The sequence below is a fragment of the Saccopteryx leptura genome, chromosome 2 (genome assembly GCF_036850995.1).
Source record: "Saccopteryx leptura isolate mSacLep1 chromosome 2, mSacLep1_pri_phased_curated, whole genome shotgun sequence".
NCBI lineage: Eukaryota > Metazoa > Chordata > Mammalia > Chiroptera > Emballonuridae > Saccopteryx > Saccopteryx leptura.
In genome coordinates, this window is record NC_089504.1 from 105280168 (window position 1) to 105295803 (window position 15636).

Sequence of the window (15636 nt, forward strand, 5' to 3'; positions counted from 1 at the left end):
ACCTGGGTCCTCGGCATCCCAGTTCAATGCCTATCCACTGCGCCATCGCCTGGTCAGGCAGGACTATATATTCTTAATAAAATATCTTTTACTCCAACTATTTTATGCCCTCTATTATCAATTTTTTCCATTCTGTGATACCATTGATGGGGTAGCCTTTTAACTCTGTTGTGTCAACTGAATGTATGGGAATTACACATAGAAGTAAAACTTTTATTTGATATGTGGATGGGAGTCAGGCAAATCAAGACTTTTTTTAAGAAATGATAAGAATCTCTGAGCCTGTATTTGACAAATGTTGATTACCTAGGAAATTAGAACCAAGTTTTAAAAAGGAAATAATTCTTGGATTAAGAGACATATTAACTGTCTTTAAAAATTTGAAGGTCTGTGTATAAGCACATTTTATATCTTCTGGTGAATTCCAGAGAGTGAAAGTTATGAGTACTGATCTGATTAATATAATAAAGCCATTATATAATCAGATCTATTTCAAAACAGACTGGGCTGCCTTGTGAGGTAATAGGTTTCTTATGGTTAAGAGTATTTAAGTGAAGGATAAGTTGATTTTGTGTTCTAGATCTTTGCTGCTCAAAGTGTGGTCCCATCTGGAAGTTGTTAGAAGTGCAGAAACTCAGGGTCCACCCCAGTCCTAGTGAGTCATAATTTATAACTTAACAAGATCTAAGAATAATCTAGATGTATATAAAGCCAGGGGCCGCCATCGTGGCCATTCACATGCAGGTTTGCATTTGATTCAGAGCCAAGAACTGGTGGGCCATTACCTTGAATCCTAGCTTGCACCCAGCAGGTAAGAAATACACACAGTGGGAAAACACTTCCCTTTCTATTCAGGGCTCCCAAAGCTACTGACTTATCCGAGTTTCCTAGAATCAAAGGTTTGTACCTCACCAGCCTTATTCACCTCTGTTCCCTGTCTCCTTCCATCTGCACAAACTCTGCACAAACTGGCTTCTCCTTCAGCACTCCGCCATCTTGGCTGCTTCTCATCTCCTCCACATGGCCTTTCTCTGCTCTCTTCCAGCATGGGCTCCTCTGCCCCACTTTATAGTATAGAAATCAAAACCATTAATCCAATATACAAACAAGGAAGTCTCTGATACAAAGTCACTTATCTGAGGCATAATGGGATTTCTCATGAGAGTGCACCACCCCACATCATGCAACAGTCAAGGGTTTGGGAAAAAGCTTAGTTTTGAAACTAAGCTTTAGGTTATAATGACCCTGCCTGCTTACAGCCTGTCCCCCACACCCAATGCAAACTATAAGCGAGCAAACATATATATCATATTTACAAACTTATTTAACCAACATACCACCCCTTTTGCTCACGTCACAACCTAAAGCACAGGTATTCCTGCACAAAGAAATTAAGCACATTACACAAATTACAACAATATGACAAATCATACAATTTCAACAATCACAAGGTACACTTCACCAGTCTCTGAGCACTTTGCTAAAAGCACAAAATGTCCTTGGACTTCTTTCTAGCCATGGGAAAAGGTTCCCAGGGCAGGGGAGGGCCTCCAGCAAAGCCACCCCCCAATCCCATCAGGGTATTTCACATTGTCCAGAATCCATAAGTCCATCCAACAAAGGAGCCAGTACCCACTCTGGTGGTAGTCCAGGAAATCAGTCCACACACATGGGGCCTCAGCCAACCCCTCATCCCTGCCATCCTGGCAGGTCTTACACTGTCCCAAGGAGGAGCACGTGGCAATTGGCAGTCAGCATTTCCATCTGTGCTCTGGAGAGCATAATGGCAACCACCCCTATGTCCCAAAATCGCAGACCTGCCAGGGGCGTAGTAGGCACTCCTTGTTGCTGGGCTCTTATCTTCTGGAGACTGCAAATCTCAACTCCAGCCCAATTTTCCTTATTCTCCAAAGAGAAACTGAAAACACTAGGTCCCTCTGCTGGGCTTGAACCTAGGGCCACCACTACCTTCTGCTCCATGGTCTTGCAACCCAGGCCCCAGTCTCAGCCCCGGCCTCTCGCCTCTGCTGGCTCTCCACAACATCCAGGGCAATTTGCAACTCACGAACCTGTGATTCCTTCTCTAATGGCTGCTCCATTTCCAAGCAAATCTCACGAACTTGGTCAGCCTCCTCTGGTGCTTGCTCCAGCTCCAGGGTCGTCACCTCTTTCTTCCATGTTTGCTCCATCTCCTTCCACTGCTCGGTTTGCAGGTCCCAGGCACCCTCTTCCACAGAGCTCTCAGTTTCCTCACACATGGCTGTAAAAGTCAGCCAGCTTACAGTCCCAAAAAGACAGCCAGGGGAACCATAACAGTAGCCAGTCCTCTACTCCAGTGGTCCCCGACCCCTGGGCCGTAAACTGGTACTGGTCCGTGGGCCATTTGCCACCAGTCCGCAGAGAAAGAATAAATAATTTACATTATTTCTGTTTTATTTATATTTAAGTCTGAACGATGTTTTATTTTTAAAAAATGACCAGATTCCTTCTGTTACATCCGTCTAAGACTCACTCTTGATGCTTGTCTCGGTCACGTGATACATTTATCCATCCCACCCTAAAGGCCAGTCCATGAAAATATTTTCTGACATTAAATCTGTCTGTGGCCCAAAAAAGGTTCGGGACCACTGCTCTATTCCACTATTCAAAGGTGGTGGTGGCTCCATACCAATCTGTATCGATTCCTGCCACAGACTACACCAAATGTAAAGCCAGTAGCCACAGCCACCATTATAGCCACCTGGCCCATGCAGGTTTGCATTGAATTTGGGCAGATGGTAAAGAAATGGTGGAGTCGGAGGATGGTGGGCCATTACTTTTAATCCTAGCTTGCACCTGGCGGGCAAGAAATACACACAGTGGGAAAACACTTCCCTTTTCATTCAGGGCTCCCAAAGCCACTGACTTATCTGAGTTTCCTAGAATCAAAAGTTTCTACCTCACCAGCCTTATTCACCTCTGTTGGTCAAATAAGTTTGTAAATATGATATATATGTTTGCTCGCTTATAGTTTGCATTGGGTGTGGGGGACAGGCTGTAAGCAGGCAGGATTGTTATAGCCTAAGGCTGAGTTTTAAGACTAAGCCTTTCCCACACTAAGTGACTTTGTATCAGAGACTTCCTTGTTTGTATATTGGATTAAAGGTTTTGATTTCTACACTATAAAATGGGGCAGAGGAGACCATGCTGTAGGAGAGCAGAGAAAGGCCATGTAGAGGAGAAGAGAAGCAGCCAAGATGGCAGAGTGCTGAAGAAGAATCCAGTTTGTGCACAGTTTGTGCAGAAAGAAGGAGATGGAAAACATAGATGAATAAAGCTGGTGAGGTAGAAACCTTTGATTCTAGAAAACTCACATAAGTTCAGTGGCTTTGGGAGCCTAAATGGAAAGAGAAGTGTTTTCCCACTGTGTATATTTCTTGCCCACTGTGTGCAAGCTAGGATTAAAGGTAACGGCCCACCCATTCTTGGCTCCATTGTTTCATTACCATCTATTCGAATCAAATGGAAACCTGCACATGGGCCAGGTGGCCGTAGCTACTGGCCATACAACCTCTATTCCCCATCTCCTTCTCTCTGCACAAACTCTGCACAAACTGGCTTCTTCTTCAGCACTCCACCATCTTGTCTGCTTCTCCTTTCCTCCACATGGCCTTTTTTTCTCTCCTGCAGCATGGGCTCCTCTGCCCCATTTTATAGTGTAGAAATCAAAACCATTAATCCAATATACAAACAAGGAAGTCTCTGATACAAAGTCACTTATCTGAGGCATAATGGGATTCCTCATTAGAGTGCATCACCCCACATCATGCAACAGTCAAGGGTGTGGGGAAAAGCTTAGTGTTGAAACTAAGCCTTAGGCTATAATGACCCTGCCTGCTTACAGCCTGTCTCCCACACCCTGTGCAAACTGTAAGCGAGCAAACATATATATCATATTTACAAACTTATTTGACCAACAATGTGCCTTATGTTTAAGAAAGTGTTCCAATTGACATCTAATAAATCTTCACATTATTTTATAAAATATATTTTTAAAATTCTTATTTACTGATTTTAGTGAGAGAAGAAGGGGGAGAGAGAGAGAGAGACAGGAATATCAAGCTGCACCTATATGTGCCCTTACCGATAATCAAACTGGCATATCTCTGCTGCCTCAGGACAATGCTCTAACCAAATGAGCTAACCCACCAGGGCGTCACATTACTTTTATACTTAAACCTTATAGGGTTATCTTGTGATGCAGAGTTTGAATAATAGTCTAGAAAAGAAGGGGTTAAATACATGTAGTTTTCACATTTCACTGTGGAATCACTAATTGACTTAATGATACCCTCCAAATCAAAGATCTGTTTTTTGAATAGTGTACTTAATTAAGGTAGCTGATATTTGAATATTATTTCTTTAGTTAGCTAGTGACTCTTTGCTTTAAACAAGAGTAAAACACACCTTTTGGGTTTCCTGCACTATGTCCTGAAGTTACTTGCACTAACTCCCAAATTATTCCTAATGCTTAACCTTACTCCCAATTCCATTCTGCATGCCCTCTTTCTTTCCACTAAAACCAGGAATGTGAATTTTTCCCTCACTGAAGCATTTCCGTTTTTGCTGAGAGTAGGTGTTGATTTTGTCTTTTGCTTCCTCTCTATCCCTGATAAAATGGGTTTATATGAATGAAGGAGGAAAAGAGAATAGGTAAAGGGATGTGTAGGTCTAGAGGAACTGGAACGCTATGGAGACCAGACGTTGCTCAAAGCTGAAATTTACTAGGGTAGGGAGTACTTAATATACTGTCCCCATCGTCAAAGCAATGAATGGAGAAGTGCTGGAGATGTAATGAGAAGTGACAGATGCCGCCACACCCTGGATTGCCTCAGGTCTTTACAATCATGGCTATCATGCCCTAGTCCTGGGAGAAAGATGCTGCTTCAAGAAATGACAGGCACTGGAGACCGGAGAGCCAGAAGGTGCCCAAGCCCATTCTCCTCCCCAGTAGCGCAGGTCAACACATGCTTTCCTGCGAAGACCATTGTGTGTGTGTGGGGGGGGGGGGCTAGAGCAAGAAGGAGAGCACCCCCTTCCCACACCTGCCGATCCCCAGCTCTTGCCTTGGCCGGGGGCACTGGGGCCGGCGCGAGCCCCAGCAGCCCGGCAGCGGCTTTGGGGTAGGTAATCGTGTGTATCCGCGAGCGCGTGTGCGTGAGGAGGAGAGCAAAGACGTGATTACTTCAGAATTTATTTAAGGGCCGGTGGAAACCACTGCAGCAGCTTCCAGGGGAAGCCCTTGTTCCAGAGGAAGAGGAGGTGGCGGCTGCCAAGGAGGAGGAGGAGGTGGGGAGACAGACGGAGGAGGAGGAGCCGCAGCAGCAACAGCACGAGGCAAAGTGAGCAGAGAAGATGCTGTAGCATCCACACCGGCTCCCAGCAGGTTGGTCCTCCCGGCCCACTGATGCAAGCGAGGAGGCTTGCAAGGAGGCTGGGAGGAGGCACTGGGTGTGGGGGGTGGACTGCTTGCCTCTTGGGAGAAGAAGCGCCTTTTTTTAAGTGAAATGAGACACAGCAGCGCGGAACGAGGATGGGGGCCAGGAGGGAACCTGTCCCGCTTCTTGGATCCCCCGGGGACTCGCGTCCTTTTAGCTTTCCTCCCCCAGGTTATCCATAAACTCCGGAGGGGCTCTGGTGGGGGGACGAGGTAGAGAACTTCCCTTCCAGACACTGCTCACTGCTTCCCCCAGAGCTCGCGTTCAGACGGAATTCCCTCCGGGTGGCCCGGCCGCGGACCGGGAGCAGCGCCGCTGGGTTAAGTTTCCACAAGTCCCACCCAGGCCCCGCTCCCGGCTGCCCGCCCCGCGTCCCCAGCCCCGGCTCCCGCAAACGGGCCGCTGCTGCTTTAAGAGACGCCTCCCCCTCTCCTCCTTTTGACAATGGTCTGAGCCGAGCTCTGCTTCCCAAAGCAAAATTTGTAATATGCCATTTTTCCGATGGACGCTTCTCCTTCCGATGGGCTGCTGAGCGGAGCCGCGGGAGGATGCCGAGGTGCTGCCGCGCCACCCGGGAGGGCGCCGGGGCACGCCGGTGTCTGAGCTGCCTTTCTCCTCCCGTTGCCAGGGAGATGGTCCAGGACAGCCGGGCGTGAGCCTCCCCTCTGTCGAGCCCGAGACTGCGGTTGTCATTGATCAACTGAAGAAGCAGGACCCGAAATTACTGACATTAGGTACAAAAACTGTATTTGAGTTACATGGTATCCTACCGCTTTATTTATTTATTTATTTATTTATTTATTTATTTATTTATTTATTTATTTATTTATTTCCCTCCCCACCCCCGGCCCCACCCCGCCCCCAGGGAAGATGATATGCAAATTCCTCCTTGCCAATTACTGCTCTGTGCCTTTTGCTTTCCACCCCTTTCCCATCCCTCCTCCTATATTACTACCTCTTCTTCCCTACTTGGTTCTCTCCTGTTCGGCAGCATGAAGAATTTTAAGTGTGGAAATTATGAAGTCAACTTCTTCAGGGGGTGGGGGGTGTGGCTGAGAGATAACTGTCCAGCCATGTGAGGTGAGCTGGCTCTTTGACAGTCTGTCTGTAAATGCATTAGGGTCAAGAAAGTGCAAAATACTTCCGTTAGAGGTGATGATAATATTTCCAGAGGACAGGGGATTTCAAAGAGTTAAAGAGGAGGAGGAATATTCATGTAATGTAATCAGACAATGGCTAGGATTTCTCTCACCGAATTACTTTTTTTGTGGATTAACTGAAATGGAGCTAGGTTAGTTCTTAAGACTAAATCTTTGCAAAAGAAACACATTGGCAAAAATAATTTCTTCTTTACCTCTACTCACCTTCTAAATCCTAGTGATCTCCCTGAATAAAGTGATTCACTAACAGAAAACAAATAAAGCCTTATATAGCACTGTTATATCTAAATAGGTACTGCTTGAAGGGTATATATTGTTAAAAGAAAGACACACATGTTGGATCTTGACAGCTTTTGCATAATGACTCCAGTGGGTATTCAAACTTTTATTTTGATATCTGAGAGATTTAGAAGACAGTCAAGGTTATGTGCTAAGGGAATTGGTTTTTCTTGTATAAAGTTATTCAAGCTAAATTTAAGCAGTGGGATAATTAAACCAACCAAGTTGATTACTATTTTTTTCCTTTTAAATAAACAAAATAACCTCTACTAGGTCTTGAAACCTTAACTACTATTTAAAAAACAAGACATCAACATCTAGAAAAGCATAATATAATTTATGTATCCAGCTGACTTTGAGGAGGAGGAGACAAAAAGGCAAATATCAAAGCAAACTGTTAGTATTCCCTTCCTGGTTTTTCAGGAATTATGCTATACAAGGCACTTTTAATTTTGAAAACGGTATAAAAGTTAGAAGTGGTATATGAGCCCTGGCCAGATGGTTCAGTTGGTTGGAGCATCATCCGGAAGCACAGAGGTTGCCAGTTTGATCCCTAGGCAGGGCACATAAAGGAACAGATCTATGTTCCTATCTCTCTCTCTCTCTCTCTGTCCCTTCCTCTTGTGCTAAAATCAATAAATAAAAAATTTAAAAAAGAAAGTGGTATATGAGGATGAAGTGTACTAGAGATTGAATGACCATACCATTCTGAACTGTCCAAGTTGCTTCAGATGTCATCTCTGAGAGTGTTTAACTTTTACACTGAATATAAATTTTTAATTGCCTTTAATACCTAAAATGTGCATTCAAGAAATAAGTTATATTTTAAGAATTATCCACGTATTTTGTAATTTATATTAGTCAGGATCTAGTTATATTGTAAGAAGCCAAAAAGGCCATTTATGAAAATGGATTTAATTTTTGTGGAACATTTTTCCCCCCTGGTTTTGTTGATAATAGTTTAGACTCACTTATTTGGGTAGAATGTTGGTGAAAAAAATAGCATGTAGTCATTTTATTTCTTAAGTAAATTTGCATAGTTTAATATACTGCTCACAAAAATTAGGGCATATTTCAAAATGAATATGAAGCTATAAAATATCCCCTAATTTTTATGAGCAGATTTTAAATTGTATTTGGAAAGTTCAGAGTACCGACTGGATTTAGATCTTTAGGCATGGAAGCAGAATAAATTACAAACAAAATATTTTTTCTGCAGAGATGATGTTGGTCACTTTATAACAGAAATAAATTTCTGAGTTTATAATAGCTCTTTATTAATTTACTGTGTGATCCTAATCAGGTATACTACCAGAGCCTTAGAACAGTCTTATGTGTGTGTGTTTTCTAAAGCATGGATAATTGACTCTACAGAAGAGAAAACTAAAGTTTTGAACAGCAAGGTGACTTTTCCTGATTCACAGGCTATAGGAGTGAAATTGAATCAAGTTCTCTTGAATGTAGATTTAATAGACTTTCTAAGTCCTTAAGGCGCTTCTCATCACAGCATCTTTGGATTAAATCAAAGACCAGCTTTACACTGATTTAAGACCCTAAAGTTTATGAATGTCTAATGTCCCATGGTGAAGACAAGTGTTTGCTAGAATTAGGGTAGTATATTCAAGAACAAATTATAGTAGAGGTAATCACTGAAGTTATATTTTTTCTTGGAATTTAAATTTATTATAATTCCAAATGGAGATGGACTATTGGCTTTCTTTCAAGAAGGATATAATTTAAAATACAAATATAATAATGTTTAAGTAAACCTAAAATTTAAACCTTGCGAGTGTTTTGGCACAAACTGCCACAAGGCTACTATTTCCTCTTCCAGTATTTTGTTATAATCTCAAATGTCAAATAAAAAAGAAAATCAAAACAAATAACAACAAAACACATTGGCCCTTGGTAGTGATTTCTCAGAATGACACAGCTGTTCAGTGTGTGTATTTCATGCATGGCAAGTGAACTAATTGTTTTAAATATTCAAATGTGGTGGGACAGGTTTTTGTTTTGCAATTTATTTTCAATCAATGTAAAGAAAATTTGTTGCAGTTAGCAAAGAGTGTCCTTAATTTCCCATATTTGTAATAGTGTTTGAATAAAATTTAAAATTATAAAACAAAAAATATTATATTTTCATTATTAAATATTTAATAATAGTAACAATGTATGTGTGCATACATATGTATATATTAATACATCCTGTGCATCTATCCTGTTATTTATTTTAGGATGAATAAGAAACTGAACAAGTCAAATTTTTACCTTCAGGTAGCCCACTGTTTTGAATAATGAACAATAATTCAAAGTATTATCTTAGAATTATTCTAAAAATCACCCTCCATAAATTTTTTACATATGATGTTAGTCATAAAAGTACTTGCTTCTTATCTTTCTGAAAGTTTCTCCTAGTTTTCAGTGAGCTCTGACCAGGTCATTTACAGATAACTGAATTTCTCTCAATTCAATTTTTATGAAGAATCACATGAAGAGTAATTAACTGTTGAGCTGTTAAGTCCTGACATTTTATTTGAAAATATTACCATTAACATTTTCCCCAAGAACAGGAATATGTAGGCAGAAAAATGAACTGACCTTGCATCATAAAACCAAAGAATACTTTAGTATCAACAGCCAAATCACCCTTTCTCCTTCCTCATCAGCCTCCTATGAAACCAAACCCTCTAATTAATAGCTCCTGGCCTCTATTCAATACAACAACTAAAATTGAGATGTGTTTGATTCTTTTTTAAATATAAGATAAAGGATAAAAGAGAAAATGATATACTTTCTGATCATTAAAATGCTACACAATAGATCACTGTTATACCCTAATGCCTGTGCTGTCTATTTTAAATCCAATTAATAAATGATTTAAAAAATATCCTGAGCAGTTCATTTATTTCATGACTGGGAGCCTCAGATTAGCAGCTGAGATGTGAAGTTACTACATTAGCTAATGTAATTTATGGCATCTGTTTTGTGGAATATTTGAAAGAGTGTTAGTTTGTATTGTTTGGATGAAGACCAGACAATGCAGCTCACAGGAAACAAAAGAATATTAAGTGCAATTAGAAGTATATTAACCTAAACAAATTTATGAACCTCAATCTATTTCATGAAGCTTATATCTAATTCAGTTACTTTATTGTGTAGATTACCACAGGAATTTAGGAGGAGGGCATATAAAAATAATAAAATAGGGGTTGTAAAGTCAAGAAGCATTAAATTGGTATGAAAATAATCTGTTGATAAAATTAAAAAGTAAAACCTGATTATTCTATAAATAGAATATTAACTATCTGTGGATTTTCATTAAAAAAAATGGAACATTAACTCGTTAAATTATTTTAGATGTTTAAAAATAATTTACTGCCCACCCAGTAAGTGCCAGAGACTGTATTTGTAATTAACAATATAACAAATAAAGGTAACATGGAAGTATTAGCAATAAGGGATTTGTAAACTTACAGGGGAAGAAAGGTGATCAATTACTAAGTGTAATAACATGTTACTATAAATTGAATTAGGTGGGATAAATCATTAAAGAAAAAAAAAACAACTTTAAGCAGTAGGTGAAACCAAGCTGTTTCATTAAAAGAGAAAGCTTGTTGGTTTGAGGAAGTCAATGAATCAGTTTTCATTGAGGTAAATAATATTTAGAGAGTTGGGGCAGTGAATAAGGGAAAAAAGAGATAATTAGGCTAATGAGCTGCAGAGCATTTGGTGAGTTGAGGGCCAGGCAGCATTAATGGAACCATTTTTTACTAAGACTTCCCTTCCCTTTACTTTCTTTAAGCAATGATGTGTGAAGTGATGCCCACGATTAATGAGGACACCCCGATGAGCCAAAGGGGGTCCCAAAGCAGTGGCTCGGACTCCGACTCCCATTTTGAGCAGCTGATGGTGAATATGCTAGATGAAAGGGACCGTCTTCTAGACACGCTTCGGGAGACCCAAGAAAGTCTTTCACTAGCCCAGCAAAGACTGCAGGATGTCATCTATGACAGAGACTCGCTTCAGAGGCAGCTCAATTCAGCCCTGCCACAGGTACGCTTCCTGGTAACGTTCTTCCCATTGCAGTTGAAAATGGGATAAGGTATCGCTTTATTCCCATTCTTGTAATTATTTTTCCCTTTAAAATATGCATATTTTGGTGAGAAAAAATTAAGAATAATTAATTTACATGCAACCTTGCCTCAAAGAAAATTGCGGTACATTGGTGATGAAAACCGTGAAGCATGAGTTCCTATCTGGTGTTTTATTTTATTTTATTTTATCTGTATGTTTTGGTGTGGGTAGAGAATCACCTGTTGATCAGCTTCTAATCACCAGAATATATGGGAAGAGTTGATTTTCTCTTCCTTGATTTTTAATTAGAATCATGCCATTCGGAAGTATGCACTCTTCATTCTGTCTTTGGAAGTCATGATAGTTTGGAAGCCTACAGTCTATTTTTCGTTTTCCTTTAAAAATGCATAATGCGTGATAAAAAAATTCCTAGAGTTATTGCGGGAGTACCATCTCTACTCAAAAAACATTCAACAAGTTTCTTTCTTAAATAAATTATTTTGTATATTAGAAAAATGGCAAGAGTTCAGCCCTATTCTCACAAACTTAAAATTGTTAGATGAATTATTTTTAGAATATTTTTGTCAAGAATCTTATTTTATAAAAATAATATAATATTGTAAGTATTTGCACCTTACTTATATACAAAGTTAGTAATGAAAGTCAATTTTTTATATAAGAATAGCATAATTGTGTTTATTTTAAGTGTGAAAAAAAGCAGAGGATATGAATGAGATTTTTTTTTATTATTAATGGCCAAAATATCCAAAATGAATGAGATTTTTAATAATCATTTCCAAAACATTACATTTTTCTTGAAAACATAAGTTTGATTTACCTCTGCTTTAAGTATAGTGTGGTAAATGTTAGAGTTGACTTTTTTTTCATGAAATTATATCTTGTAAATATTATGTCTTCATAAATATTAAAATTATATAATAAAAATTGATAAAATTATAAACCAAACTGTACTGTTAACATGCACTGTGATGTTGAGATATTGATCACTTTTGGAAGAGAAAAGATCATAACCTTTTGCTACATCCCCCTTGGGTAATCCCATAACCTTATATATGGATAATTCCTGTTCAGTCCTTTTCATTTTCAGTCAGTTTGTTTTGATTTGAGATACAATAATGTTTCCAGTAACTGTCACCTGTTGGTGACTGTAGTTGATTCATTTCAAATATCTCCACCAAGAATTTTACTTTTCAAGCTAGACATTTCAGTCTTTGCAACTGTTCTTCTTAAGAGAAGTTCTAGAATGATCACCATCATGTCTATTCTTCACTAGGATTATTTGAGTTGGTCAATGCTGTTGTTAAAGTGTAGTCCCTGAACCAATCATACTATTTATTATTTTCTGTGACAAGCATAGAATGGGACAAGCATTCTCTTTCTGGATAGAACATTCCATTAAAGAAGCCTAGAACTGTATTCTATTTGGGGGCAAGTTCAACATACTTTCAGCAGGTCCTGGGACAGTAATTGAACGAGGATTATAACTGAGTTGCATAAATGCTTCTTATGTTCCCTTTTTCCCTACTCTTCTTGGAAATTGACTCTTTGGTATAGAGTATAGGAGTCTATGTGTACCTTTTCTACATTTATCATTTTATATTATATTTAAGCCTGATGATGTCAATTTGGATTATAACTTTATCAAACTGATTATAAGAATAGTTTGGGTTTTTAATCTTTTTTCTCTATCTGTACACAAGGATGCTATAAATAAAATATAGAAGAACAAGATATTTTAGAGGAAAAAGAAAAAACTATAAATGTTTTCATACACAATGATATTATATAGATAAATCTCTTCTTAAAGGTATACAAATGAAAATTTTTAATTTTAGAAATTCAGTTGTGTTGAATATCTAGTTGATAATGTGATCAAAATTTCAGGTTTTGAATTTGAGTCAATCTCATATCAGAAACACTTGAGACAATTTGTGTTTTAGAGTTCAGAATTGTCTATGGCCATACCACCCTGAACGCGCCCGATCTCGTCTAGAGTTCAGAATTTTCCTGAGACTCTTGTATGTATATAATTTATATTATGGAACAATCCTCCAGAAGGATTCTGGATAGCACTCCATAATTCATGCATTTTCATATCTGAAGAGAATTCTGTGACCATTTCTATTGCATGGAAAAAATAAAGACTATAAATGTCTCATGTTGCGATCAATCAAGGTTGTAACACACTTACAAATAAGACACCAGTTTATAGAGTGTATAGGTTTGGAAATTATATACTAGGGATTATGAACCTGAATGTTTAGAGGCATACAGTTTCGATCCCTTTTACAAATACTTTAACACATTTTTCAATATTGTTTTGTATTTCACTATTATAAATATTGAATATTCTTAGTAATCTACAGATTTTTAGGACAGTGGTGGTCTTGCAATTTCTTTAAAGCATAGTTTGAATAACCTAATCTTTACTTTAAGGGATATAAGTTTTATGTAAGTAATAGAAGAGTATTCTTCTTTAATTGGTATCTTTGAGTCTTTTTGAATATTTTGTAATGTACGTGCATTGTGTGGTGGCATTGCACTTGACATTTAGCTTGAAGGAGAACATGGTTTCCATAAATGTGAGTTTTGAGGCAGAAATAAGCATATAAACTTGAAATCTACTACAATAACATAAAAATAAAAATTATTTTAGCAAACATGGGAGAGAATTCAAAGCAGAGTCAAATTTTACAACACATCATTGTAAAAGTTACCTATATAATACTTTCAGGTTTTGATGTGTCAGTTTTTTGCATTAGTCTCTTTCTCGCCTATCACTTGCCTAGCAGCAGTGATTTTAACAATCGTAACCATATAAAGGGTGTTGTAGCTATAGTGTTTAGTTCTTCATTATGTGATTGAATGTAAATGTGTTTAGAGAATACTGATAATTTTTTGTCCTGGCTGGTTGGCTGAATGGATAGAGTGTCAGTCCAGTGTATGGATATCCCAGTCAGGGCACACAAGAGAAGCAACCGTCTGCTTCTCTCCCCCTCCCCCGTCTCTCCCTCTTCCTTTCCCATAGCCAGTGGCTCGATTGGTTTGAGCATCAGCCCCAGGTGTTGAGGATAGCTCAGTTGGTCCAAGGTCAGCCTTATGAGTTAAAAATAACTCAGTAGATTCAGCATGAGCCCCAGACGGGGTTTGCCAGGTGGATCCTGGTCTGAGGCACATGCAGGAGTTTATCTCACTATCTCCCTTCTTCGAACTTAAAAAAAAAGAAAAGAAAAGAAGACTTATAATTTTAAATTATTGCTCATCTCTAGGCCTGAATTTTCTAAACTACACAATCAATTTTGTATCTTACTGTAAAGCCAGCGGCCAGGGCCATCATCAGAGCAGCCCGGCCAGTGCAGGTTCGCATTGGATTCGGACAGTCGGTAAAGAAACAACGCAGCCACAAACTGGTGGGCCATAGTCTTTAATTCTAGCTTGCACCCGGCGGGCAAGTAAAAACACACACTGGGCTCCAAAACCCACTCACATTCAGTGCTCACAAAGCTACTGACTTATCCGAGTTTCCTAGAATCAAAGGTTTCTAGCTCACCAGCCTTATTCTCCTCAGTTCCCCATCTCCTTCCTTATCCCAGATACAAACTCTACACACAAACTGGCATCTCACTCAGTACTCCGCCATCTTGGCTGCTTCTCCTGGCCTACTCCATGTGGCCTCCTTCTGCTCTCTGCTCTGCTCTCTCCTCTAATGATCCCAGGAACCAAGAGCACAAGCTCCCGTTCTGCCCCCATTTTATAGTGTAGATTCAAAACCTTTAATCCAATATACAGAATAGGGAAGTCTCTAATACAAAGTCACTTCTCTAAGGCATGATTGGATTGTACCGCCCCACATCAAAAAGGGTGGGAAAGGCTTAATCCCAAAACCAAGCCCCAGGCTACAAGAATTCTCAACACACATTAATATCACCTGGGCGACGGCCTCACATGGGCAGCGCCATTTTTAACAAAGTGAGCATTTTATCTGCCCAACACTTACATAGATGCATTTAAGTGTTCCACAGAACCTCAGATTTGGTATACCCCAAACTCAGTCTTCATCTGTCTCCCACTCCTCAATCAAATCTGTTGAATTCCTCACCCAGACACCTGAGAGTTCTCCTCATAAATGCTGCTTTCTCACTCATCTATTAATTTACTATCCTTTGGGCCATACTGGTTTTAATCTCTTAATAATTTTTACATTTCTTTATTATTTTGTATTTTCTATTTTTCTACACCTGGCCTTGAACTTCTTTGTCATTCTATCACCTAACATTTTCACTATTGTAAATATGTCATGTTCTTTGCTTGGATTATTCTTCACTGCTTGCAGTGTCCCCACAAACTTCATCTATTCCAGACTTTTTAATGCATATTTATCTCTCTGCCCATAATGTTCCTCCTCAGTAGCTTTGTCTGACTTCCTCTCATCCCAGCCAAGATTTTATATCTTCACAGAAGTCTTCTCTAAACACTCAAGTTCCTTACCCTTATTGTTCCTTACCCTTATCATTTACCACATTATCATTAAGTTATCTGATTATGCCTGTTTACTAGCCTAGATTATAAACTCCAAGAGAACAGGAACATATGTCAATCATCTACAACCCTCTGAACTGGTTGAG

The 15636-nt window shown here is 39.2% G+C and overlaps 1 protein-coding gene across 9 annotated transcripts in view; it reads left to right on the plus strand.

Annotated features, from left to right (window-relative positions):
- Positions 1 to 5337: 5337 nt before the first annotated feature.
- Positions 5338 to 15636, plus strand: part of PPFIA2 (PTPRF interacting protein alpha 2) — a 505851-nt gene continuing 495552 nt past the window's right edge. For 8 of the 9 annotated variants that reach the window (XM_066368476.1, XM_066368471.1, XM_066368481.1 and 5 more), the window contains exons 1-2: positions 5991 to 6211; positions 10719 to 10969. In XM_066368476.1, the coding sequence (XP_066224573.1) occupies positions 10721 to 10969 (249 nt within the window). In that variant the 5' untranslated portion in view covers positions 5991 to 6211; positions 10719 to 10720. Of the gene's footprint in view, positions 5426 to 5990; positions 6212 to 10718; positions 10970 to 15636 lie in introns of those variants that run through there. The other variant, XM_066368469.1, reaches the window with a different exon arrangement.